At 56.2% G+C, this 25,256-nt stretch overlaps 1 protein-coding gene across 2 annotated transcripts in view; it reads right to left on the bottom strand.

Moving 5' to 3' along the window:
* The window catches only part of LOC137453917 (kelch-like protein 13), a 129,784-nt gene that overhangs the window by 87,716 nt on the left and 16,812 nt on the right, over window positions 1–25,256 (bottom strand). For both annotated transcript variants that reach the window (XM_068163632.1, XM_068163634.1), the window contains exons 2-3: window positions 22,583–22,647; window positions 13,405–13,463 (exon numbers count right to left, since the gene is read on the bottom strand). Coding sequence is in view for 1 of the 2 variants with exons in the window: in XM_068163634.1 (XP_068019735.1) it covers window positions 13,405–13,424 (20 nt within the window). In the remaining variant the exon portion in view is untranslated. The remainder of the gene's footprint in view (window positions 1–13,404; window positions 13,464–22,582; window positions 22,648–25,256) is intronic.

Here is a 25,256-nt window from a genome sequence, read left to right as displayed (position 1 = left end):
TGCAGAACCTGCCCTTCCTCCGCGGCGGGCAGCGAAGTGGGGGAGGGGCAGCGGCGAGCAGATCAGAGTCAGGTCCGTTCTCGCTGCGGGGATAGAGCCAGCCACTGCGAGCGGGCGAGCCAGCTCCCGAAGCCCCGGGGGGCCGACGGGGACTCCAGATGGACAGCTGTTTTCAAGGGCTCTGAGAACACGTGCATGGCTTTCGCTGGAGAAGCCGTTTGAGTGTCCGAGGGGTGGAAGTGATTTTGATTCTGTGCCGCAGCGGCAGAGGTGGGCGGAGCCCTGCTGCGTGGAGAGCGGCGGTGGGTCCAGCCGTGCACTTGGAGCGGCGACAGCGGTCCCTGGCCATCCACTTGAGCTGCGGTGGCGGCGGGACCGGCCGTGCACTCAGAGCGGCGACGGCGGTCCCTGGCTGTCCGCTCGGGCTGTGGCAGCAGTGAGCACAGCCGTGCGCTCGGAGCGGCGGCAAGCACGGCCATGCGCTCGGGCTGTGGCGGGCCCGGCCCTAGTCTCTTCTCCGACCTTTTCGGAAGAGTTCCGAAAGTGGCGCCGAGTGCCTGGTTCCACCTCCCTTCTTCTCAGTGAGCTGTGGTGCAGCCCCTCCCTTTCTGGTGGGGGGGTGTGTGCAGCCAGATGCTATCATGCCTCGGTACGGGTACGCCTAGTGGGGGGCGGAGTACCTCGGACATGCATCCGTGTAGTTTTGGACCGCAGTTGGAAGCGGTTGGTTGCGGCACCCTGGATGGATTGAAAAAGGCAGTCGTGGGTTGGATGGTTTCGACTGGCCTGCCCCAGGGGTGGAGAATATGCCGCCGAGTGATTACATGTGAAAAGTAGAGGCTTGGCTGAGAAGTCGTGAGGCTGTTCCAGGTGACCAGGATGCCCAACAGATCCATGGAGAACTTGCACCGCAGGAGAATGAGCTCTGCATCGCCGGGAGGTTCCACTGGATGAAGGAAGAAGAACTGGAATGGATAGACACTAGAGCCTGACTGAGAGACTGTTTGGGTGGACGCCCAGATGAAGACACGGACTTCACCGGACATGTCATCAATTTTCTGATTTGATGATGTGTTTGGGTGCAGGGATTATGGTATGAAATAAGGGGTGGCTCCTGTCGTAGTTTGGGCTGGGTGCCCTCTGCTACAGGGGTGTTTCCTGTGTCCAGAAGTCCAGCCCAGTGGGTGGACACAGGAAGTTAGGTTATTTCCTACCATGATCCCTTGCACCACTCTAAGTCTCACGGCAGGGTCTGGCACTTCCTCTTTCCTTCCTCCTCGCCACCCGGTAACTGGGGGAGAGATTTCCCGGCCATGGGCCTGGCTAGGCCCAAGGCCATGGGGGGATGGGCAGTCTCAGATCTGGCCAGCTGAGACTAGCCTAGCAGTGGGGGGGGGGAAGGAGGAGCCCTGGGGGTTTGGGTGCAGCCTCAGGTGGGGATGGGATCCCTCTGGGTCTGTTTGGGATTTTTCTTTATCACTGCGCTTTTGCTTTTCTGTAAAAGTTCACTGCTTTCTATTTAAACTTTCCATCACTTTTGCAATCTGTTTGTCTGAGTGTTTATTGTTTGCCAGGGGTGGAGAAGGGGGCTGCCTCAACCCAGCACACCTTGAAAGCTGCAGCTTTGAGGCACAGGCAGGAAGCACTGAGAGAAGACAAGGGGAATTCTGGGGGCACCTGGGGAGTCCCTGCTGAGCCAGCCACAGGCTACTGCAAGTCCCAAAGCAGAGGAGCCAGCAGTCAGGTAAGGCAGGAGGGAAGGCAAGGCCCTGAGCCAGGCACTGATTCACCAAGGTCAGCACTGGACCTTGGTGTACTGCAGGGAAATGAGGTTGGAAGCCTGGGATAAGCTCAAAGTGTTGAGTGAGTACCACACCTGTGGAGCACAAGCAAGGGCAGCAGCTGCTACTGAACAGAGGAGCTTCAGAAACACTGTGAGAGAAGAATGAGAGAGTGAGGGGGGTTGGGAGGCAGCTCTGGAGATCATCTGCTCCAACCCCCCTGCTAAAGCAGGGACACCCACAGCAAGCTGCCCAGGATCAGATCCAGGTGGGGTTGGAAAGTCTCCTGAGGAGAGTCCACAACCTCTCTGGGCAGCCTGCTCCAGACCTCCAGCACCCTCACACCACAACCTCTCTGGGCAGCCTGCTCCAGGGCTCAGCACCCTCACACCACAACCTCCCTGGGCAGCCTGCTCCAGACCTCCAGCACCCTCACACCACAACCTCTCTGGGCAGCCTGCTCCAGGGCTCAGCACCCTCACACCACAACCTCTCTGGGCAGCCTGCTCCAGACCTCCAGCACCCTCACACCACAACCTCCCTGGGCAGCCTGCTCCAGACCTCCAGCACCCTCACACCACAACCTCTCTGGGCAGCCTGCTCCAGGGCTCAGCACCCTCACACCACAACCTCTCTGGGCAGCCTGCTCCAGGGCTCAGCACCCTCACACCACAACCTCTCTGGGCAGCCTGCTCCAGGGCTCAGCACCCTCACACCACAGAATTTTCTTCTCCTGTTCAGATGGAACCTCCTGGGTTCCAGTGTGTGCCCACTGCCCCTTGTCCTATCACTGAAGGGTTTGGCTCCATCCTCCTGAGACTTGGCCATTAGCTCTTGCTGAGATCCCCTCTCAGGCTGCCCTCCTGCAGGCACAACAGCCCCAGGGGCTCTCAGCCTTTCCTCCTCACACAGATGCTCCAAGTCCTCTCAGCACCTTTGTGGCCTCCAGTGGGCTCTCTCCAGCAGCTTCCTCTCTCTCTCTCTCGACCTGGGGTGCTCCAGGTGAGGCCTCCCCAGGGCACAGTAGAAGAACCTCCCTTGAGCTGCTGGCCTCACTCATGCACCTCAGGACACCATTGGCCTTCTTGGCCATGAGGACACACTGCTGGCTCACAGGGCACTTGCTGTCCACCAGCACTGCCACAGAGCTGCTCTCCAGCAGGTCACCCCCAGACTGTACTGGTGCAGGGGGTTTGGTCCTTCCCTGCTTCCCATGGAGCTCCTGCAAACTTAGCTTCTGACTCATACCCTCCATCAAGCAGTAACAGGCACCAACACACCTTCTCCTGTTTGGCCTCCCCCCAACCCCCCTGAAGTATAACCAGCAGCAAATTCTCAGCACTGCTGCACACAGAGCAGCTGCCGGGGAGAACTGAAAAGAAGAAAGAAATCCAAAGCACATCAAAATCGTGCTGGGTCCCCAAACCTGCCTCAGGGGATGGCTTTGGGGGAGCACAAAGCCAGCACTCAATGTAAGCACAAAAGAGCCATTCATTTCAAAGGACAGACTCCTTTGGCAGCTACCAGGGATGGTCACAGAATTGTTTGGCTGCCTCTAAGATCATCAAATCCAACCCCACACAGCCCCAAGTGCCATGGCCACTGTCTCCAGTTCTGGGCCCCTCAGTTTAGGAAGGAGGTTGACTTGCGGGAAGGTGTCCAGAGAAGGGCAAGAAAGCTGGGGAGGGGTTTGGAGCACAGCCCTGTGAGGAGAGGCTGAGGGAGCTGGGGTTGCTTAGCCTGCAGAAGAGGAGGCTCAGGGGAGACCTTCTTGCTCTCTCCAACTCCCTGAAGGGAGGTTGTAGCCAGGTGGGGGTTGGTCTCTTCTCCCAGGCACCCAGCACCAGAACAAGAGGACACAGTCTGAAGCTGTGCCAGGGGAGGTTTAGGCTGGAGGCTGGGAGGAAGTCCTTCCCAGAGAGGTTGATTGCCCATTGGAATGGGCTGCCCAGGGAGGTGGTGGAGTCACCATCCCTGGAGGTGTTCAGGAGGAGACTTGATAAGGTGCTTGGTGCCATGGGTTAGTTGATTAGGTGGTGTTGGGTGATAGGTTGGACTCGATGATCTTGAAGGTCTCTTCCAACCTGGTCTAGTCTATTCTATTCCTTGAACCCCTCCAGGCATGGGGACTCCACCACCTCCCTGGGCAGCCTGTGCCAATCCCTGACCACTCTTGCACCAAAGATATTTTTCCTCATCTCCAACCTCACCCTCCCCTGGCACAGTTTCAGGCCATTGCCTCTCCTTGAATCACCTGATGCTAGGGAGCAGAGCCCAAGCCCCACCTCACTGCAGCCTCCTCTCAGGGAGCTGTAGAGAGCAATGAGCTCTCCCTCAGCCTCCTCTTCTCCACACTCAACACCCCCAGGTGCCTCAGCTGCTCCTCCCCAGCCCTGCTCCCCAGACCCCTCTCCAGCTTTGCTGCCCTTCAAAGCAGTTGGTGAAGGGCACTCAAGATGTCAAACAGTAAGATCCACTAAGAGCCAGGAAGTTGTGCAGGGCTCTCAGCTGTCTCATCAAGCAGCTCAGTGTAAAACAACCAAATCTGGCCTGTTTATGATGACCTTCTCTCAGTGCCCTAGAACAAGGCACAAGGCACAGTGACTAAGCTTGCAATCAGCTTCGTGCTGATGAATGCACACAATACATTCCTTAGAACAGGGATTCAGTTCATGGAGCCTCCCTCTGCCTCCCTTGGCTTAGGCTGGAGAAGAGGAGGCTGAGGGGAGACCTCACTGCTCTCTACAGCTCCCTGAAAGGAGGCTGCAGTGAGGTGGGGGTTGGGCTCTGCTCCCTGGGAGCAGGAGACAGAACAGGAGGAAATTGTGCCAGGGGAGGGTGAGGGTGGAGGTGAGGAAAGATGTCTTTGGTGCAAGAGTGGTCAGGGATTGGCACAGGCTGCCCAGGGAGGTGGTGGAGTCCCCATCCCTGGAGGGGTTCAAGACCCCTGTGGCCATGGCAGCTGGGGCCATGGTGGGCTTGGGCTGGTGCTTGGATCTGACAATCCTGAAGGTCTCTTCCAAGCCAAACAATTCTCTGGTTGTAAGCCCTGCATTGTTAGTGGTCTGATAACCCAGTGTGTGAAGTGTCCAGGGAAGAAACCCATCAACAAACCCCTCAGGGCTCCAGGGGCAGGCCCAGCAGGGTGGCTCCAGAGGCAGGCCAGCCTGCATCACCCCTGAGTACTCAGCCCCGAGCTGTGCCTCAGCGCCAGCAGGGCAGCAGAGTGCTGCCAGCTCCCCAGGACACAGCAGAGGTGCCTGGCACAGGCCCTGGGCAAGGCCAAGGCAGGCCCAATGGGCCCAGCTCCAATCACCTGGCACCAGAACTGAAGAGCCACACTGCTGCTCTAATTACTGGGGAGACAGAAGGAGAGGAGCCAAGCTTGCTGGGAGAGCAGAGGGGAGCCCAGGGGCCAGCCCCAGATGCTGCCCCAGCCAGGAGAGAACAGCTCTGTGAAGCCTGCAAGAGCTCCTGAAGCTCCTCTGCTCCAGCTCTCATCTCTGCTGCACTCCCACAGCGCTCTGACTCACTCCAGTCACATTAGCCCATGCTTCAACAATTGCAGCCACAGCTCTGTCCTTGCCCAGCTGAGGGACTGAAGAACCACACAACTATTAAGTGTGCAAAGGCCTCTGTGATCACTGAGTCCAGCCAGCAACCCAACCCCACCATGGCTGCCAAGCCCTGTCCCCAGCTGCCATGGCCACAGGCTTCTTGAACCCCTCCAGGGATGGGGGCTCCACTGCTCCCTGGGCAGCCTGTGCCAATCCCTGCACCACAGACATTTGTCCTCATCTCCAACCTCACCCTCCCCTGGCACCACTTCAGGCCATGGCCTCTTGCCCTATAGTTAATTACTTGAGAGAAGAGGCCAACACCAGCCCCACTCCAACCTCCCCCTCAGGAAGCTGTAGAGAGCAAGGAGGTCTCCTCTCAGCCTCCTCTCCTCCAGGCTGAACACCCCCAGCCCCCTCAGCCTCTCCTCACCAGCTTCACTGCCCTTCTCTGGACCTGCCCCAGCACAGAGTCCCTCCTGCCTTGTTCACACATCACCTCCCTGCATTTCCTGGGACAGCAGAAGTAAAGTAAACCTGAGAGCATCTCCAGCTTGAACACTTACAAGTGAAGTTTCCTTCCAGCTCCTTGGCTGCTGCACCTCCACTCACCTCCACTCACCAGCTCTGGTTCAGCCTGCAGCAGAGGAGAGCAGCCAGACACTTGGAAGTGGGAGCAGGGCAGCTGCATGCTGAAAGGGTTTGAAATGCAACAGGGAGGAGCTGGATGTGACACCAGAGCCTGGGAAGATGGAAGGAGATTAGCAAGCTGCTCAGGTTGCAGCACTGCCAGGGGAAGGTGAGGCAGCACTGCAGCGAGGCAGGGCAGAAGCAGGGAGAGCTGAAAGGTTGCTCTGACAGAAGGACCTCTGCATTTCACCATCACACTGTGCTCATCAGCTGGTGACTTCACTGTCACCTGCAGGAAGCACACAGACTGACAGCTGCACTGCAGCTGCTCCTGGCACTGCCAGTTACCAGGCTGTGGAAGCCACTGCCTGAGAAACAGAGTTGTGTCTCTCAGAGTCACAGCTTACACTGGCTTGGAAGGGAGCCTCCAAGGGCATCACATCCAACCCCCTGCAGGCAGCAGGGACAGCTCCAGCCAGAGCAGGCTGCACAGGGACACAGCCAGGCTGATCTTGGATGGCTCCAGGGATGGAGCCTCAAGCACCTCCCTGGGCAGCCTGTGCCAGTGTCTCACCACCCTCCCTGTGCAGAGCTTCCTCCTGATGGCCAACCTACCTCTGCCCTGCTCCACTTTCAAACCATTGCCTCTCCTCCTATCCCCACAGCCCCTTCTGAACAGTCCCTCCCCAGCTGCCTGCAGCTCCCCTGCAGATATTGAAATGCAGCTCTGAGGTCTCCCTGGAGCCTTCTCTTCTGCAGGCTGAACAGCCACAACTCTCCCAGCTTGACCCCACAGCAGAGGTTCTTCAGCCCTCTTAGCATATTGGTGGCCTCCTCTGGAACCTCTCCATCAGCTCCAGGTCTCTCTTGTGTTGGTGACCTCATATCTGGCCCCAGCCCTGCAGGTGAGGTCTCCCCAGAGCAGAGCAGAGTGGCAGGATCCCTCTCTCCAGCTCTGGCCACACTGCTTTGGATGCAGCCCAGGCTGCCCTTGGCCTTCTGTGCTGCCAGTGCCCATTGCTGGCTCCTGTCCAGCTTCTCCCCCACCAGCACCCCCAAGTCTTTCTCTGCAGGGCTGCTCTCAATCTCATCACCCCCAGCCTGGATTGATCCCAAGGTCCCAACAGCCTTCCCTGGCCCTGCAGGCTGCTTTCTGTAACACCTCATAGAATCAGGTGAAAACTTAGTCAGTGTTCCAGCCCGCCCCATCCAGAGCAGGACAGCAGTGCAGGCTGCTGCACTCCCCATGTGTACAAGACAACCACACCAGCAAGCTGGCAGTGCACCTCATTAAAGCACACCCATTCCTTCCAGGGGCAAACCTGCCTTGTCTCCCCATGCAGTGGCCACCAAGCAAGAGGGGCTGGCCTGCTTGTCCAGCACAGACCCCACCTCTGGGCAATGATTTGCTAAGACATGCCTGGGTTTGCATCCAAGTGGACTGGGACCTGCAGCCCAGGTGGTCAAAGGCACCAAGGGCAATGGAATCATCACAAATGCATTGCCCAGCTGCACACAGGAGCAGAACACATGGAAACATGGCACAGGCAAGGGAGGGGGGAACCAGGAAGAGAGGGAGGTTGTTTTATTGGTTGGACTTGCTGATCTCTGAGGTCTTTTCCAACCTTATTGATTCTATGATTGTCTTACTTTACTGTTATAGGAGCTTGTGTCTCAGGACATAAGGGAGAGCCTTTGCTCACTTGGTTGACCTATTCAGAAAACAAGAAGCAGGACAAGAATTCATCAAAGAAAGATATATGAGTCCTGCTCTTGTCCCAGGGTTTTCTTCTGGGAAAGCAGCAGCCTGAAGAAGAGCATGCTCAGAGAAACCTGATTGGTCTCCACAGCTACCTGAATGGAGGCTGGGATGAGGCTGGTGTTGGCCTCTTCCTCCCAAGTAACTAACAATAGGACAAGGAACAATGGCCTCAAGCTTCACTAGGGGAGGTTTCAGCTGGATATTTGGAAGCTGGGGAGAGGCCTTGAGCACAGCCCTGTGAGGAGAGGCTGAGGGAGCTGGGGTTGCTTAGCCTGGAGAAGAGGAGGCTCAGGGGAGACCTTCTTGCTCTCTACAACTCCCTGAAGGGAGGTTGTAGCCAGGTGGGGGTTGGTCTCTTCTCCCAGGCAAGCAGCACCAGAACAAGAGGACACAGTCTCAAGCTGTGCCAGGGGAAGTTTAGGCTAGAGGTGAGGAGAAAGTTCTTCCCAGAGAGAGTTGTTAGCCATTGGAATGTGCTGCCCAGGGAGGTGGTGGAGTCCCCATCCCTGGAGGTGTTCAAGAGGGGATTGGATGTGGCACTTGGTGCCATGGTTCAGTCATGAGGTCTGTGGTGACAGGTTGGACCTGGTGATCTTTGAGGTCTCTTCCAACCTTGGTGATTCTGTGATTCTATACTGCAAGGCTTTCTGGTGTCCAGGTGTGGTTCCTCTCATCCTATCAGCTGATGCCAGGGAGCAGAGCCCAACCCCCACCTCACTGCAGCCTCCTTTCAGGGAGCTGTAGAGAGCAGTGAGGTCTCCCCTCAGTCTCTTCAACTCCAGCTCCTCCAGCTGCTCCTCACCAGCTCTGTCCTCCAGACCCTTCACAGCATTGTCATTACCAATCAGGAGGAGGAGGAATGTGGAAGTCTTAAATGCCCCTAACAGCCAATCACTGTTCATGAGCAGTGCCATTTGGTGCAGCTCCATGCAAGCAACCATCTCCAAGGGAAAGCAAACCTTCCCAAGGCTGTTTCCCCTCTGGAGCACTCTGGTTGGTGCTGATGCATTCCACAGAGCAGTGCAGAAAGCACCCAACACATCCCTGCTCACATTCTGGGCACCATGGAGCTGCAAAGGAGTGCCAGAGACTGTTGTACTAGGAGCTACTTAGTTAGAACCCTCAGGCATCCAACCTTATCTTTGCTTTTTCATTTCAACCTGAGGTTCCTAATTCACAGAGCCACAGATTCAGAGGGAAGCTCACCAAGGCAGAGCACACATCCTCACAGCTTGGCTGCAGACAGCTGCTGCACCAGGAACACACAGACTCCTCACTCAGAGAGTCACAGAATGAGTTGGAAGGGAGCTTCAAGCTCATCCAGCTCCAGCCCCCTGCCATGGGCAGGGACACCTCCCACCGGCACAGCTTGCTCAAGGCCTCATTCAGCCTGGCCCTCAACACCTCCAGGGAGGAGGCAGCCACAGCCTCCCTGTGCCAGTGTCTCCCCAACTGCACTGCAAAGAATTTCTTCCCCAGCTCCAGTCTAGTTTCTTTGAAAGGGTAGGGAAAGGTAGGGTAAGGTAGGGTAAGGTAAACCAGGTTGGAAAGCCCTTTGAGATCCTCAAGTGCAACCTATCACCCAGCACCATCTGATCAACTAAACCATGGCACCAAGTGCCTCAGCCAGGCTCTCCCTAAACACTTCCAGACCATTCACTCCAACAAATGACTTGGATCTGACCAAAGCACCTTTACAGACCTGCAAAGCACAGCACAAGGTAGGGAAGCAACCTTCTCACAGCTGCTTTCACCAGCTGAAGCTGCTGTCAGAGCCCCTCCTTTGCTGAGCATTTCATTTCAAGGCAGGCAGAGGCTGCAGCCAGGCTGCTGGAATTTCTTTCAGCAGAAGCTGATCCTATCTACTCCTGCCCCAAATCTGGGCAGTGCCTTGCTGAAAACCATACTCACAGAAAGACTCCAGAGCAGCTAAGGTGTCAGCAAGAGACAGAATGGCTCAGTCCAGGGTCATTTGAAGACACAAAACCCTCTCCAGCCCTACCTACTCCTCTTAGCACAGTAAAAGAGGTCAGAAGTGACCATCACTGCCTCCTTTTCCTAAACTGGGGGCTTCAATACCTAAAAGCAGCAAAGCTGGACCAAATGAAGCAGAAGAATGCACAGAAAGCTTGGATTAGGACCATTAAGAGGGAGGAGCTTTCTGCTTTGCTTGAAAGGAAACAGAGTCCATAGGAGCTGGGGCTGCCCCTCCCTGGAGGTGCTCCAAGGCCAGGCTGGATGAGGCCTTGAGCAGCCTGGGCTGGGGGGAGGTGTCCCTGCCCATGGCAGGGGGCTGGCACTGGATGAGCTTGAAGGGTCCTTCCAACCCAACCCATGCTGTGATTCTCTGGACGAAGTCACTGCTGTCACCACCCAGCCTCCTAAACCATGCAGATATCCTGTATGCCACAGCAGCAACCCCTGGTCCTCACTGCCTCTTCTCCTTGCCAGCCAAGCACTCAGCATGAAAATGAAAAGCCAAGGTCAAACCAGGGCTTCAGCACTGGGTGCAAGTGACACTAATGACATCAAAATCACCTCTCCATGCCCTGTTGGCTACCCACACACTGCCTCAAGTGTCTGGGCAGACCTGCATGGATGTTTTCCATCTTGCCTGCAGCACTTTGGTATTAGGGATGTGCAGTTTTGTCTCACTGGCACCTTGCTTGTGGGGGGCTGGGGGGGGAGGAAAGCCTTTTAATTGAAAGATCTTGGAATCACAGAACTGTCAGGGTGGGAAGGGACCTCAAGGCTCAGCCAGTCCCAAGCCCCTGCCATGGCCAGGGACACCTCACACCACAGCAGGTTGCTCACAGCCACATCCAGCCTGGCTGCAAACACCTCCAGGCAGGAGGCTTCCACCACCTCCCTGGGCAACCTGTGCCAGGCTCTCACCACCCTCATGGGCAACAACTTCTTCCTCACAGTCAATCTCAATCTCCCCACTTCTACTTTTGCTCCATCCCCCCCAGTCCTATCCCTCCCTGACACCCTCAAAAGTCCCTCCCCAGCTTTCTTGGAGCCCCCTTCAGACACTGGAAGGCCACAATTAGGTCTCCTAGGAGCCTTCTCCTCTCCAGACTGCACAACCCCAACTCCCTCAGTCTGTCCTCACAGCAAAAGAGCTCCAGCCCTGTGCTCATCTTGCCCCTTGCCTGGAGAGCTGCAACATGAAGGGTGCTGCTTCCATCTTGAAAGCACACATCCAGGCTAGCCAGAGCCTTGCACATATGCAGTTATTTTGCTCAGCTATCTTTTATCAGTTTATGTCATCCAATCAATTAGGATAAACTGTGAGCAAAGTCTCCACTGCCTGCAGAGATTTCCTGTCAAACACCCAACAAGGTTTCACAGCTGTTCCTGCAGCTTTTCTCCCTCAGGAGCTACCCAGGTAGCCTCCAGCTGTCACAAAATTCATTGGTTCTGGTGTCAGACAAGCTCCACACTCCTTGAACACAGAGTAGCAGAATGGTTTGGCTTGGAAAGAACCTTAAAGATCATCACCAGCACTCCCAAGTCCTTCTCTGCAGGGCTGAGAGTCCCCAGCTTGGACTGATGTCAAGGGTTGCCCTGACCCAGGGGCAGGACCTTGCACTTTGCCCTATTGAACCTCCTGAGGTTCTCCTCAGCCACCTCTGCAGGCTGCCCAGGTGCCTCTGGATGGCTCCCATCCCATCCTTCACTCTTATCAACTGCACCTCCCAGCTTGGTGTCATCAGCAGCCTTGCTGAGGGTGCCTCACTCTCACTCTCTGTAGCATTGATGAAGATACTGAACAGCTCTGGTCCCCCCTTTGAGGGACACCACTTGTCACCCATCTCCTCCTGGGCCCAGAGTCAATGGTCATTACCCTTTGGCTGCAAGCACCCAGGCAGTTCCTTCTCCACTGCACAGCCCACCCACCACACCCACACCTCTCCAGCTTGGGGAGAAGGCTGCTGTGGGGGACTGGGACAAAAGCTTGACAAAGACCTTCAGTTCCTCTGTAAGCAGCTGATTCCTAAGGTCCCTTCCAACCTAAGCCACTTTGGACACCAAGCTGAGCTCTTTGGGTGCCAAGAACAGCACCAGAGCTGTCCACAAGAGGCACCACTCACCTGGACAATTACCAGGGGAACAAAGCAGGATCCCAGCATGCTAGGGATTGGAAGGGACCTCCAAAGATCATGGAGTCCAACCCCCCTGCCAGAGCAGGAGCAGAAAGCAGCTCCAGAGTATCAAAGCTTATGGTTTCAAACAAAGCCCCTGAAGCCCACCTGGTTGTGAGTGCAACACAAGTAAGCAAAGCAGAAACAGAGCACAGAGACTGTCATGGAAAACCCTAAGGCAGCAGGCTGCTGTCACTGGAAATTTGTACCACCCCCAAACACTGCAACTAATTATCTGGAAGGAAAGGGCTGAGGAGCCTCCAGCACCAAACCCCAGAGTGCTCATGGAGCCCATCTGACAATCAGACCTTGCAGCAGCTCTCTGGGACTGTCTGCTCCACAGTAAACCCTCTCAGCATTTACTTAGGCAGAGTTATCTTCTGTCCCAGAGCTTCCTCCTAGCCTGTAATGTCATCCCTGTGCTCCAAGAATGTTGCTGTGCTCCAGCAGGCAGGAACTCAGAACTTCCAGGAAGGCTTCTGCTGCTGACTATCATTCCCATCTCCCCTCTGCCAAGCATCTCAGCCCTCCAGCCAGAGCTGGACAAGGACACTCCAACAAATCAGCTGGATCTGACCAAAGCACCTTTACAGACCTGCAAAGCACAGCACAAAGCAGGGAAGCAACCTTCTCACAGCTGCTTTCACCAGCTGAAGCTGCTGTCAGAGCCCCTCCTTTGCTGAGCATTTCATTTCAAGGCAGGCAGAGGCTGCAGCCAGGCTGCTGGAATTTCTTTCAGCAGAAGCTGATCCTATCTACTCCTGCCCCAAATCTGGGCAGTGCCTTGCTGAAAACCATACTCACAGAAAGACTCCAGAGCAGCTAAGGTGTCAGCAAGAGACAGAATGGCTCAGTCCAGGGTCATCTGAAGACACAAAACTCTCTCCAGCCCTACCTACTCCTCTTAGCACAGTAAAAGAGGTGAGAAGTGACCATCACTGCCTCCTTTTCCTAAACTGGGGGCTTCAGTACCTAAAAGCAGCAAAGCTGGACCAAATGAAACAGAAGAATCCACAGAAAGCTTGGATTAGGACCATTAAGAGGGAGGAGCTTTCTGCTTTGCTTGAAAGGAAACACAGAGTCCATAGGAGCTGGGGCTGCCCCTCCCTGGAGGTGCTCCAAGGCCAGGCTGGATGAGGCCTGAGAGTGTTCATAACCTGCCATGCAGAAGAGTGACAGCCTGGGAGCTGCTCTAAGAGCCAAGTTAAGCCTCCTGAAGGCTGTGCAGCCAGCCAGTGCCAGAGGCTTTGACTGCTGCCCAAAATCCATTCATCAGTCAACAGGCAAAGCCTTTGGTGGATTGATCACTCCGGGAAAGCTAAGCACCAGGGCTCTTTGTTTGGGAATCCACAGAGACTCAACTGCTCTGCCTCCCAGCTCTTGATGTCAACACCTTCCCCAGCTGGAACTGTCAGGCTAATGGCAGAGGTATTCTAAGGCAGGAGAAGAACAACACACACCAAAGAAACAACTCATTGCCCCAGGGGCACTTTGGGCTTTGCAGACAGCACCCAGCAGTTACTCACAGAGTGTCTCTCCACATCATCTCTGATCAGCAGAAAGGTCTCCCCTGTTCTTCATGCACCTGCAGCCAAACAGGAAACAATTCAGTGAATCTACAGCAGAACCTCAGACAGCCAGCCCCCAGCAGCACAGAATCATAACACCACTGAAGGCTTTGGGTTGGACAGGACCTCAAAGCTCAGCCAGTTCCCACCCCCTGCCATGGGCAGGGACACCTCCCACCAGCACAGCTTGCTCAAGGCCTCATCCAGCCTGGCCTTCAACACCTCCAGGCAGGAGGCAGCCACAGCCTCCCTGGGCAACCTGTGCCAGAGTCTCCCCAGCCTCACTCTCAAGAGTTTCTTCCTCATCTCCAGTCTCAGTCTCCCCTCTCCCAGCTCAAAGCCATTGTTCCTCATCCTGGCACTCCCAGCCCTTGTCACAAGTCCCTCCCCAGCTCCCCTGGAGCCCCTTCAGGTCCTGGAAGGCTGCTCTGAGGTCTCTCTGGAGCCTTCTCCTCTCCAGCCATCTGCCTCTCAGCTCTCTTGGACTTTCCCCAAACCAGCCAAGATTTGTTCAAAGCATTCCCACACCACACCACTTTCTCCCCAGCTCCCTAACTGCCTCCTGCAGCAAAATTACCCAGAGGAAGCAGCACAAGAGGGGGAAGGCTGCTGCTTGTTTGCATGCATCACACAGCTCCTTGCTGTGCCAACAGGGCTGAATTATGAAAACTAATCAAGTGCACAGGCAGAGCACATGCCCCAGATTTCTCTAATAACCTCCTGCTTTAACCCAGCTGCTCCTGAGCCTGCCTAGCCCCACCAACAATTTACTGAACTGGAAGCTCTGACTCATTCCAACCAGCTTTCAAAGGGGGGAAGGGGGAAGTGCTGGGATCGTTTCTGTGCAAGCACTGCTTTCATTTGCATGAAAGAGGGCAACACTTTCACCAGGCCCAGCCTTAAGATGGAATAGAGCTGATTAAAAACCCTCTTTGTTTCAGGGGTTTTTAACTCTGTCTCAGGAGTATGAGATCCAGCACTCTGAGCTGGGTTAGGAACTGGCTGGAGGCTGAGCCCAGAGAGTGGTGGTGAATGGTGCCACAGCCAGCTGGCAGCCAGGCACCAGTGGTGTGCCCCAGGGAGCAGTGCTGGGCCCTGTGCTCTTTAACATCTTCATTGATGATCTGGAGGAGGGCATTGAGTCCATCATCAGTAAGTTTGCAGAAGACAGCAAGCTGGGGGCAGGAGTTAGAGGGTAGGAGAGCTCTGCAGAGGGACCTCAACCGACTGGACAGATGGGCAGAGGCCAACAGGATGGCATTCAACAAGCCCAAGTGCCAGGGGCTGCACTTTGGCCACAGCAACCCCAGGCAGAGCTACAGGCTGGGGTCAGAGTGGCTGAGAGCTGCCAAAGAGAGAGGGACCTGGGAGTGCTGGTTGACAGCCACCTGAACATGAGCCTGCAGTGTGCCCAGGCAGCCAAGAAGGCCAATGGCATCCTGGCCTGCATCAGGAACAGTGTGGCCAGCAGGAGCAGGGAAGTCATTGTGCCCTGTGCTCAGCACTGCTTAGGCCACACCTTGAGTCCTGTGTCCAGTTCTGTGCTCCTCAGGTTAGGAAGGACATTGAGAGACTTGAAGGTGTCCAGAAAAGGGCAAGGAGGCTGGGGAGGGGTCTGGAGCACAGCCCTGTGAGGAGAGGCTGAGGGAGCTGGGGTTGCTTAGCCTGGAGAAGAGGAGGCTCAGGGGAGACCTCATTGCTCTCTCCAACTCCCTGAAGGGAGGCTGTAGCCAGGTGGGGGTTGGTCTCTTCTCCCAGGCAACCAGCACCAGAACAAGAGGACACAGTCTCAAGCTGTGCCAGGGGAGGTTTAGGCTGGAGATGAGGACAAAGTTCCTCAGTGAGAGAGTTGTTAGCCATTGGAATGTGCTGCCAGGGAGGTGGTGGAGTCCCCATCCCTGGAGGTGTTCAAGAGGGGATTGGATGTGGCACTTGGTGCCATGGTCTAGTCATGAGGTCTGTGGTGACAGGTTGGACTTGATGATCTTTGAGATCTCTTCCAACCCTGGTGATACTGTGACACTGTGTGATCATCCAGCCACTAACCAAGCCAAAGATTACAGACTGAAGTCTGTGATCTCCTGCTTCCCCTTCAAGGGACAAGGCAAAAGCTGCACCACTTCCATGTGCAAAGCACTCCTGGGTTTTGATCTTTTTTAGATTTGCCATTTCCTTGCCAATGGAACTGAAGGGGAAAACAATCAGCAGCTGGAGGGAGCAGGTATCTCCTTCAAGCCATTCAGTATTAATTCACAGTCCAAAAGAGGAGTTCCTTTTCCTTCACTTAATGCTTTGAACACACAAATTAAAGAGGCTCCAGAGCAGGCCTGAGGAGAAGGCCTTGGGGGTATCAGGTGGTGACAAAGTCCCCAGGAGCCAGCACTGGTCCCTGGAAGCCCAGAGCCAGCTGAGTGCTGAGCTGCAGCCAGAGCAGGGAGAGCAGCAGCACAGGGAGGGGATTCTGCCCCTCTGCTCTGCTCAGAGCCCACCTGCAGCACTGCCTCCAGCTCTGGGGCCCCCAGACCTGGAGCTGCTGGATTTGGTTGACAGAAGGTCACCAAGATGATCAGAATGTTGGAGAGCCTCCCCTGTGGGGCCAGGCTGGGAGAGCTGGGGCTGTTCAGGCTGGAGAAGAGAAGGCTCCAGGGACACCTCAGAGCAGCCTTGCAGGACCTGAAGGGCTCCAGGAGAGCTGGGGAGGGACTTGTGACAAGGGCTGGGAGTGCCAGGATGAGGAACAATGGCTTTGAGCTGGGAGAGGGGAGATTGAGACTGGAGATGAGGAAGAAATTGTTGAGAGTGAGGCTGGGGAGACTCTGGCACAGGCTGCCCAGGGAGGCTGTGGCTGCCTCCTGCCTGGAGGTGTTCAGGGCCAGGCTGGATGAGGCCTTGAGCAGCCTGTGCTGGTGGGAGGGGTCCCTGCCCATGGCAGGGGGCTGGAGCTGGATGATCTTTCAGGTCCCTTCCAACACAACCCCCTGTGTGAATCCAGGAACCATAGCTAACTTTCTTTCCCCTGCCAGGGAGCTAGGAGCTGAACTTCTCAGGGATGTGCAAGCTCCTCAGATCCCTCTGGGCTGTGGCTTTCATTTTTGTTGTTCCTCTCACACCTTGCCATCACTCTTTCAGATACCAAAGCAGGAACACGCTTTGCTGTGTGACACTTCATCTCTTCCACAGAACATTCTATTCAACAGCCCTCAGCAGGGATTTAGGAAGAGAATTCCAAAGGGATGTGGTTAAGAGCCACACACCATGGATCAGCTTTCCACAGAGAAGTTCAGCCACACCAACTCCATGCAGCCAGTGAAAGCCTCCCTGCCACACAACTCACCCAGCACAAACCCTGGGAAGGTAGTGTAGGCTTCTACCTCATGGTTATCACAGAATGATTCAGGTTGGAAGGGACTTCACAGATCATCTGCTCCAACCCCCCTGCCATGGGCAGGGACAGCTCTCAACTACCCTTGCTTGTCCAAAGTCTCATCCAGCCTGGCCTTCAACACCCCCAGGGAGGAGGCAGCCACAAGCTTCCTGGGCAGCCTGTGCCAGAGCCTCACCACCCTCATACTGAGGAGCAAGCAGCAATGTCCCTTTCAGTCACAGCTGGTTACCTCTGACACTGCTCAGTCACAGAATCACACAATGTTGGGGTTCAGAAAAGACCTCAAAAGCTCATCCAGTCCAAGCCCCTGCCAGAGCAGGGTCACCCAGGGCAGGGCACACAGAACACATCCAGGTGGGGCTGGAAAGGCTCCAGAGCAGGAGACTCCACAACCTTGCTCCAGGGCCCCAGCACCCTCAGAATCAATGCAGTTTCTCCTCCTCATTTTCAGGGGAAACTTCCTGTGGCTGAGTTTACATCCAGCTGGCAGCCAGGCACCAGTGGTGTGCCCCAGGGATCAGTGCTGGGCCCCATCCTCCTTAACATCTTCATTGATGATCTGGAGGAGGGGATGGAGTCCATCAGCAGTAAGTTTGCAGATGACAGCAAGCTGGGGGCAGGAGTTGATCTGTTAGAGGGTAGAGAGCTCTGCAGCGGGACCTTGCCAGGCTGGACAGATGGGCAGAGGCCAAGGGCAGGAGGTTGAACACAGCCAAGTGCCAGGTGCTGCACATTGGCCACAGCAACCCCAGCCAGAGCTACAGGCTGGGGGCAGAGTGGCTGAGAGCAGCCAGGCAGAGAGGGGCCTGGGGGTGCTGGTGGACAGCAGCTGAACAGGAGCCTGCAGTGTGCTCAGGGGGCCAAGAAGGCCATTGGCATCCTGGCCTGCATCAGGAACAGTGTGGCCAGCAGGAGCAGGGAGGTCATTGTGCCCTGTGCTCAGCACTGGTTAGGCCACACCTTGAGTCCTGTGTCCAGTTCTGGGCTACTCAGGTCAGGAAAGATGTTGAGCTGCTGGAAGGTGTCCAGAGAAGGGCAAGAAAGCTGGGGAGGGGTCTGGAGCACAGCCCTGTGAGGAGAGGCTGAGGGAGCTGGGGTTGCTTAGCCTGCAGAAGAGGAGGCTCAGGGGAGACCTTCTTGCTCTCTCCAACTCCCTGAAGGGAGGTTGTAGCCAGGTGGGGGTTGGTCTCTTCTCCCAGGCACCCAGCACCAGAACAAGAGGACACAGTCTCAAGCTGTGCCAGGGGAACTTCAGGCTGGATGTTAGGAAGAATTCTTCCCAGCAAGAGCGATTGGCCATTGGGATGTGCTGCCCAGGGAGGTGGTGGAGTCCCCATCCCTGGAGGTGTTTAGGAAGAGCCTGGATGAGGCCCTTGGTGCCATGGTTTAGTTGATCAGATGGTGCTGGGTGATAGGTTGGGCTTGGTAATCTCTGAGGTCTTTTCCAACCTGGTTAATTCTATTCTATTCTACATCCATTGCCCCTTGTCCTATCCTTGGGCATCACTGAGCAGAGCCTGGCTCCATCCTCCTGACAGCCACCCAGCAAATATTTGTAGACACAAGGTGCCCTCTGAGCCTGCTCCTCTCCACACTCAACAGCCCCAGGTCTCTCAGCCTTCACTCATCAGACAGCTGCTTCAGTCCCTTCTTCACCCTGGTGGCCTCTGCTGAACTCCCCCCAGCAGTCTCTCCTCCTTTCCCCTCTAAAGCAGCAGCACTAGTTAGAGAAGCTCCCTCTAAGCACAGAGCATTTCCCTAAGGCTCCCATTTGTGTCTGGAAAGCAGGGTGCAGGATGGGCTGCTTCAGGCAGCTTTCAGAGTGAGCTCTGTTTGTGTTTGCTGGCCAGCAGCACAGCCTCCCAGTGCTCAGAGCAGGCAGCAGAGTTGCATTACCTAAGAGCAGCATCAGCATCCATCAGATGGCCCCTGATGAGCAGCAATTAGCAACTGGAATCATTCTCCACCTAGGAAGGTTAACTGCCAATTACATAAAGAGCTTCACTGAAAAATGGGCCCAGGCACAACAGGAATCAGCCATCCCAGCCTGCAGGACACACCACAACACACCACCCCACTGCTGAGCTTGGAAGAGAGCCTTGAGATCAAGGCCAAGCTCAGCCAGAGCTCACAATCCACCACTGCTGCTGAGCCACTGCCCCTGCACCACAGCCCTCAGCACCACATCCAGGCAGCTCTGAACCCCTCCAGGAATGAGGACTTCAGCACCTCCCTGGGTAGCCTGGGACAGGGCCTGAGAACCACTGCTGGAGAGAAGTTTCTCCTCATATCAGACCTGAACCTCCCCTGGCACAATCTGAGGCCATTTCCTCTTGTTCCATGTGAGAAGAGCCCAACCCCATCTGGCTTAAGCCTCCTTTGAGAGAGCTGCAGAGCTCTCCCCTCAGCCTCCTCTTCTGGAGATCAAACAGCCCCAGATCACAGACTCACAGCCTGGGTTGGGTTCGAAAGGACCTCAAAGCTCAGCCAGTTCCAACCCCTGCCAGGGGCAGGGACACCTCCCACCAGCCCAGGATGCTCAAGGCCTCATCCAGCCTGGCCTTCAACACCTCCAGGCAGGAGGCAGCCATAGCCTCCCTGGGCAACCTGTGCCAGAGTCTCCCCACCCTCACTCTAAAGAATTTCTTCCCAATCTCCAGTCTCAGTCTCAAAGCCATCCCCTTAGAGCCTCCTCCTAAGAGTTGTGTTTCAGGTCCCCCAGCAGCTTGGCTGCTCTTCTTTGGACACAGTCCCCCACAGGAGCAGCTTTACATACAGCAAGACCCAGCCTGGGAGCACAGGAGAGGGGCAAGGAGAAGGCTGCAGCTAACATTGCAGTGACAGAGTGGAAGGAGCCAGCAGAGGGAGGGGACAGGGAGGGGCAGCAGCAGGGCCCAGTGCCCCAAAGGACAGGGCAGCACAAGGGAGGCACAGAGCTGCCTGCCAGAGCCATGCAGAGCTGAGAGCTGAGCAGCTCTGCTGGGCTCACCCTGTCTCTGCTGTGTGAACAGTAGCACTGCTCTGTCTCCTCTGCCCCAGGCCCAAACATCTGCACCAGAGTTAGAGAATGGTTGGACTCAGTGAGCTTCAAAGTCTGCTCCAGCCAAAATGATTCCATCAGCTTATGACCTCGAGATGCACAGCTGCAGCTCCAAGCACCACTCAGAGCTGTACACAGCACCCAGCTGGCTGCCAGGGGAAGCTCTCCCAAATGCTGCTCTCCTCCTGCTGCTATCCCTACACCCCCAGTCTGCAGAAGGTCCCTGCAGAGCCCAGAGCCCATCCTCCCCTTTGCCCCTGGCCAGACTGCAGCAGCAAGCATCCTCTCCACTCCTCTGCTGCAGGCTCTGGGGGCTCCTGCCCCATGGTTCTGACCAGAGGAAGGGTTTAAATCATCATCTCTCACCAGCCCCTGGAAGCACACAGTTGTGATTCTGAGCTCACACAGCCTCCTTCCACGTGCCACTGGCTCCATTCTGAGGAGTGTCAGCTACAAACTGAGAGGCATCAACTAAACACAGCTCTGGAAGGGCTGATGAGAAGGCCAGCCCCCAGCAGGCTGAAGGCAAGGCAGAGGAAACCCTGTGAGGCTCCCAGGGAAATAACACAGACTGCACCAGCCAAAAGCTCCTGGTCTAGAGCAGTGGCTGCTGGAGAGCCAGAGCTCAGCAAAGGAACCTACTGAGTCCTGCACCTGGGGAGGAACAGCAGCATGCTGCAGTAGAGGTGGAGAGTTGACCTACTGCAAAGCAGCTCCATGGAGAGGGACTTGCATGTGCTGGGGAGCAGCAGCTCTTCACGGGGCAGCAAGGTGCCCTGGGGGCCAAGAGGCCAACGGTGTCCTGGGGGTATTGAGAGGAGTGGGGGCAGCAGGTCAAGGCAGGTTCACCTCCCCCATACCCTGCCCTGCTGAGACCACATCCACAGGACTGTGTCCAGCTCTGGGCTCCACAGTTCCAGAGGGGCAGGGATAGAAGAGAGTGTCCCACAGAGGCCATGAGGATGCTGAAGGGACTGCAACATCTGTGTGGTGAGGAGAGGCTGAGAGCCCTGGGGCTGTTTAGCCTGGGGAAGAGAAGGCTGGGAGGGGATCTGAGCAATGCCTATAAGTACCTGAAGGGTGGGTGCCAAGAAGGGGCCAGGCTCTGTGCAGTGGTGCCCTGTGACAGGGCAAGGGGCAGGGGACACAAACTGAAGCACAGGAGGTTTCACCTCAACATGAGGAGAAGCTTCTTTGCTATGAGGGTGCTGAGCCCTGGAGCAGGCTGCCCAGAGAGGTTATGGTCTCTGCTCTGGAGACTTTCCAAACCCACCTGGATGTGTTCTGTGTGCCCTGCCCTGGGTGACCCTGCTCAGGCAGGGGGCTTGGACTGGAAGATCTCTGGAGGTCCCTCCCAACCCCTACCATTCTCTGACTCTATGGTACCAGAGCCACCTGCTTCACTGACAGACTAAAGCCAGAGTGCTTCCTTCAGCTGCCATTAACATATCCACCCTGGAATCACTTTCCCTTAAGTTCTGAGCTGTTTCTCTCAGCAGCCATGCCCTCCACCTGCAGGCCTCACACAAAGCACATCTCCATATGCAGATAAAGGCCTGGGAAGAATGCTGCAGGATCCAGTTAGTCAGCATGATCTCAAGCCCCAGTCACCACCAGCAAGCTTACTCATTCTGGAGTGCTGCTAAGAGGTGAAGGTGGAAGCCAGGGAAGAGCAGGCTGCAGTGTCAGCTTAAAGGCATTCCTGGTGCCTTGTGTGGAGCACACCTTCCAAAGGCAAAGCCACTGAACTGACACTTCAGGAAACACCAGGTCAGAAGGCTCCCCAGAGCACAACACTGCACACACCACTCACTGCTTCATCCTGAGCCAAACAAATGACATCAGAGCTGAGTAAGATGTGCCACACACTGGTACTGGAGCCCAGCTCTCAGGAGCATGGGAACAACTCCAGGGAATCACTGAATGCCTTGGAAGAGACCTGAAAGCTTATCCAGCTCCAACCCCCTGCCATGGGCAGGGACACCTCCCACCAGCACAGGCTGCTCAAGGCCTCATCCAGCCTGGTCCTGAACACCTCCAGGCAGGAGGCAGCCACAGCCTCCCTGGGCAGCCTGTGCCAGAGTCTCCCCACCCTCACTCTCAACAATTTCTTCCTCCTCTCCACTCTCAGTCTCCCCTCTCCCAGCTCAAAGCCATTGTTCCTCATCCTGATACTCCCAGCCCTTGGCCAAAGTCCCTCTCCCCAGCTCTCCTGGAGCCCTTCAGGTCCTGGAAGGCTGCTCTGAGGTCTCCCTGGAGCCTTCTCTTCTCCAGGCTGAACAGCCCCAACTCTCCCAGCCTGACCCCACAGGGGAGGTTCTGCAGCCCTCTGCTCATCTTGGTGGCCTCCTCTGGAGCCTCTCCAGCAGCTCCAGGTCCTTTTTGTGCTGGGGGCCCAGAGCTGGAGGCAGTGCTGCAGGTGGGGTCTGAGCAGGACAGGGGGGCAGAATCCCCTCCCTGTGCTGCTGGGCTGCAAAGTTCCCCTTGCTGGCTGATGATGCCTCCCCCAAAAGGCTTTCCCAGCGAGCACAGCTCTGCTGACCCTCCTCTGCCTGCCTCTACCCTGCAGGAAGAGCTGGGAGCACACCTAAGCAGCAGCTTCAGGGCTGTGCTGTCCTGCTGTGCTAGCTGCACAGGAGCAGTTTTGCTGTGCTTTAGCCATCACCCAACCCATCACCATTTGCAGACACCAAACAGCTCAGCTTCCTTACTGTTCATGGCAGGATCCCAGGGCTCTGTTTCGCCATTCCCAAGCAGTCCAGGTTCATTTTGACATCTAGAACAGGGGGCAGGGAGAGAAAAGAGATTGGTCACATGCATTTCCAGCCTGATATTCACTGTAGCTGTTGTTTGCAAGCAGTGCAGTGGAGAGCATCTCCAGCAGAGTGAACTGTTGGCTCCTGCAGCTCTGACTCCCCCACCAGTGGGGAACTGGACAGCCCCAGCTCTTGCCTGGAGGGGAAGGTCACTCACTCCCTGCACACCTGCAGCATCCTGCTCTTTCCCAGCAAGACAGATCATTCCACACAACATTCTGCAGCATTCTGCCAGAGCACAGCCTCAAACAAAAAAGCCACTGCAGCAACAGTGCAGGAGGAACAAAAAGCCAGAGCTACTTTTTGCTTCCACACAGCTCAGGCTGTGCAGGTGGCAGCAGCAGAGCCCCCATGCACCCAGCAGTCACAGCCTGCCTTATGACACTGAGCCAAGCTTCCCAGAGTCACCCAACAGCTGCTACCACAGCTGGAAGCTGCCTGGCTGGGCTGGCACAGAGAGCCCCACTCAAAAAGGAGGATGGGGGTGATGAGATTGAGAGCAGCCCTGCAGAGAAGGCCTTGGGGGTGCTGGTGGGGGAGAAGCTGGACAGGAGCCAGCAATGGGCACTGGCAGCACAGAAGGCCAAGGGCAGCCTGGGCTGCATCCAAAGCAGTGTGGCCAGAGCTGGAGAGAGGGATCCTGCCCCTCTGCTCTGCTCTGGGGAGACCTCACCTGCAGGGCTGGGGCCAGATATGAGGTCACCAACACAAGAGAGACCTGGAGCTGATGGAGAGGGTCCAGAGGAGGCCACCAATATGCTCAGAGGGCTGCAGAACCTCTGCTATGGGGACAGGCTGGGAGAGTTGGGGCTGTTCAGCCTGCAGAAGAGAAGGCTCCAGGGAGACCTCAGAGCTGCATTTCAATATCTGCAGGGGAGCTGCAGGCAGCTGGGGAGGGACTGTTCAGAAGGGGCTGTAGGGACAGGACAAGGGACAAGGGTTTGAAAGTGGAGCAGGGCAGAGGTAGGTTGGCCATCAGGAGGAAGCTCTGCACAGGGAGGGTGGTGAGACACTGGCACAGGCTGCCCAGGGAGGTGCTTGAGGCTCCATCCCTGGAGCCATTCAAGCTCAGCCTGGCTGTGTCCCTGTGCAGCCTGCTCTAGCTGGAGCTGTCCCTGCTGCCTGCAGGGGTTGAATGAGATGCCCTTGGAGGCTCCCTTCCAGCCTGTTGTGAAATAGCACACAGTTACAGCCCTGGGTTTCAGAGCCATTTGGAAGCCTTCTCAGGGCCAGCAGGAACACCTGAGGAAGCTGAGGGGATGCACAGCTTTTCTTTGGAGGGCTGACAAGGCAGCTCAGCAAAAAGCTGGCCCCAAGAGACAAAGGGCAGTGAGCTCCTTTGCAAGGGGAGTCATTCCCTTGATTCATTCCAACACAAAGCAGTGACTTAGAGCTGGCAGAGGGCTGCCACCATTCCCTTCCTTTCAGAAACCATAACAAATGGAAGCATCACACTTGGCACCTGGTATGGCACAGCCAGCTAGCAGCAGCATGTCAGAGTCACTCCTACAATCAATGACCAGCTCTTCAACTGCAAGCCCTTGCTGACCTGGGCTGCTTCATCCAGCTACAACAATCACCCCATCCTCACAACACCCCCCAGGAAACTGCAAGCCAGCCAGCTGCTGCTGGTTAAGAGAAGGACAGCACCTGAGGAATGAAACCCTCTGAGACATTCAGCCTTCATGAGCAGAGCAAAGGAAGTACCTGAAGACTACAGAGCTAATTGCTGGCTTGTTCCAGGAAGTTTTCTTTCAATCCTTCTCCTCAACACCATGTCCAATTCCTTTGTTTTCTCCAGACACATGTCTGCACAGGGCAGCCAGCAGCCAGACACACAAGGGACAGCTAACACTGATGTGGCAGGGGTGGACTGGGCAAGGCTTCAGGATGTCTCTGGGGTATCTTTGGTGAAGAAAGGCTGAAGGGGTTCCTGGTGGACAGATGGATGCCCATGAGCCAGCAATGTGGCCAAGAAGGCCAAGGGCATCCTGGGGTGGATTAGAAGGGCTGTCAGAGAGGTTCTCCTGCCCCTCTGCTCTGCCCTGCTGAGGCCACATCTGGAATATTGTGTCCAGTTCTGGGCCGCTCAGCTCAAGAAGGAGCTCAGGGAACTGCTTGAGAGAGTCCAGCCCAGAGGCACAGAGCTGCTGCAGGCAGTGGAACATCTCCCTGTGAGCACAGCTGAGGGAGCTGGGGGTCCTGCAGCTGGGAGCAGAGGAGCCTGAGGGCTGCCCTCATGGCTGGGGATAAAGATGTGCAGGGCTGGAGCCAGGCTCTGCTCAGGGATGGCCAAGGACAGCACAAGGGGCACTGGGGGCAAGCTGGAGCAGAGGAGGTGCCAGGGGAACAGGAGGGAAACCTTTGTCCCTGTGAGGGTGCTGAGCCCTGGAGCAGGCTGCCCAGAGAGGTTGTGGAGTCTCCTGCTCTGGAGCCTTTCCAGCCCCGCTGGCTGTGCTCTGTGTGCCCTGCCCTGGGTGCCCCTGCTCTGGCAGGGGGCTGGAGTGGGTGATCTCTGGAGGTCCCTTCCAACCCCTAACACTCTGTGATTCTAAGCAGTTATGAAGCA

This window comes from Melanerpes formicivorus, unplaced genomic scaffold (assembly GCF_026170545.1).
Source record: "Melanerpes formicivorus ecotype bairdi unplaced genomic scaffold, bMelFor1.0.p_v2 SCAF_73, whole genome shotgun sequence".
Lineage (NCBI taxonomy): Eukaryota > Metazoa > Chordata > Aves > Piciformes > Picidae > Melanerpes > Melanerpes formicivorus.
The sequence above is the reverse complement of the archived record's forward strand: the minus strand, read 5'-3'. Positions and strand labels throughout refer to the sequence as shown.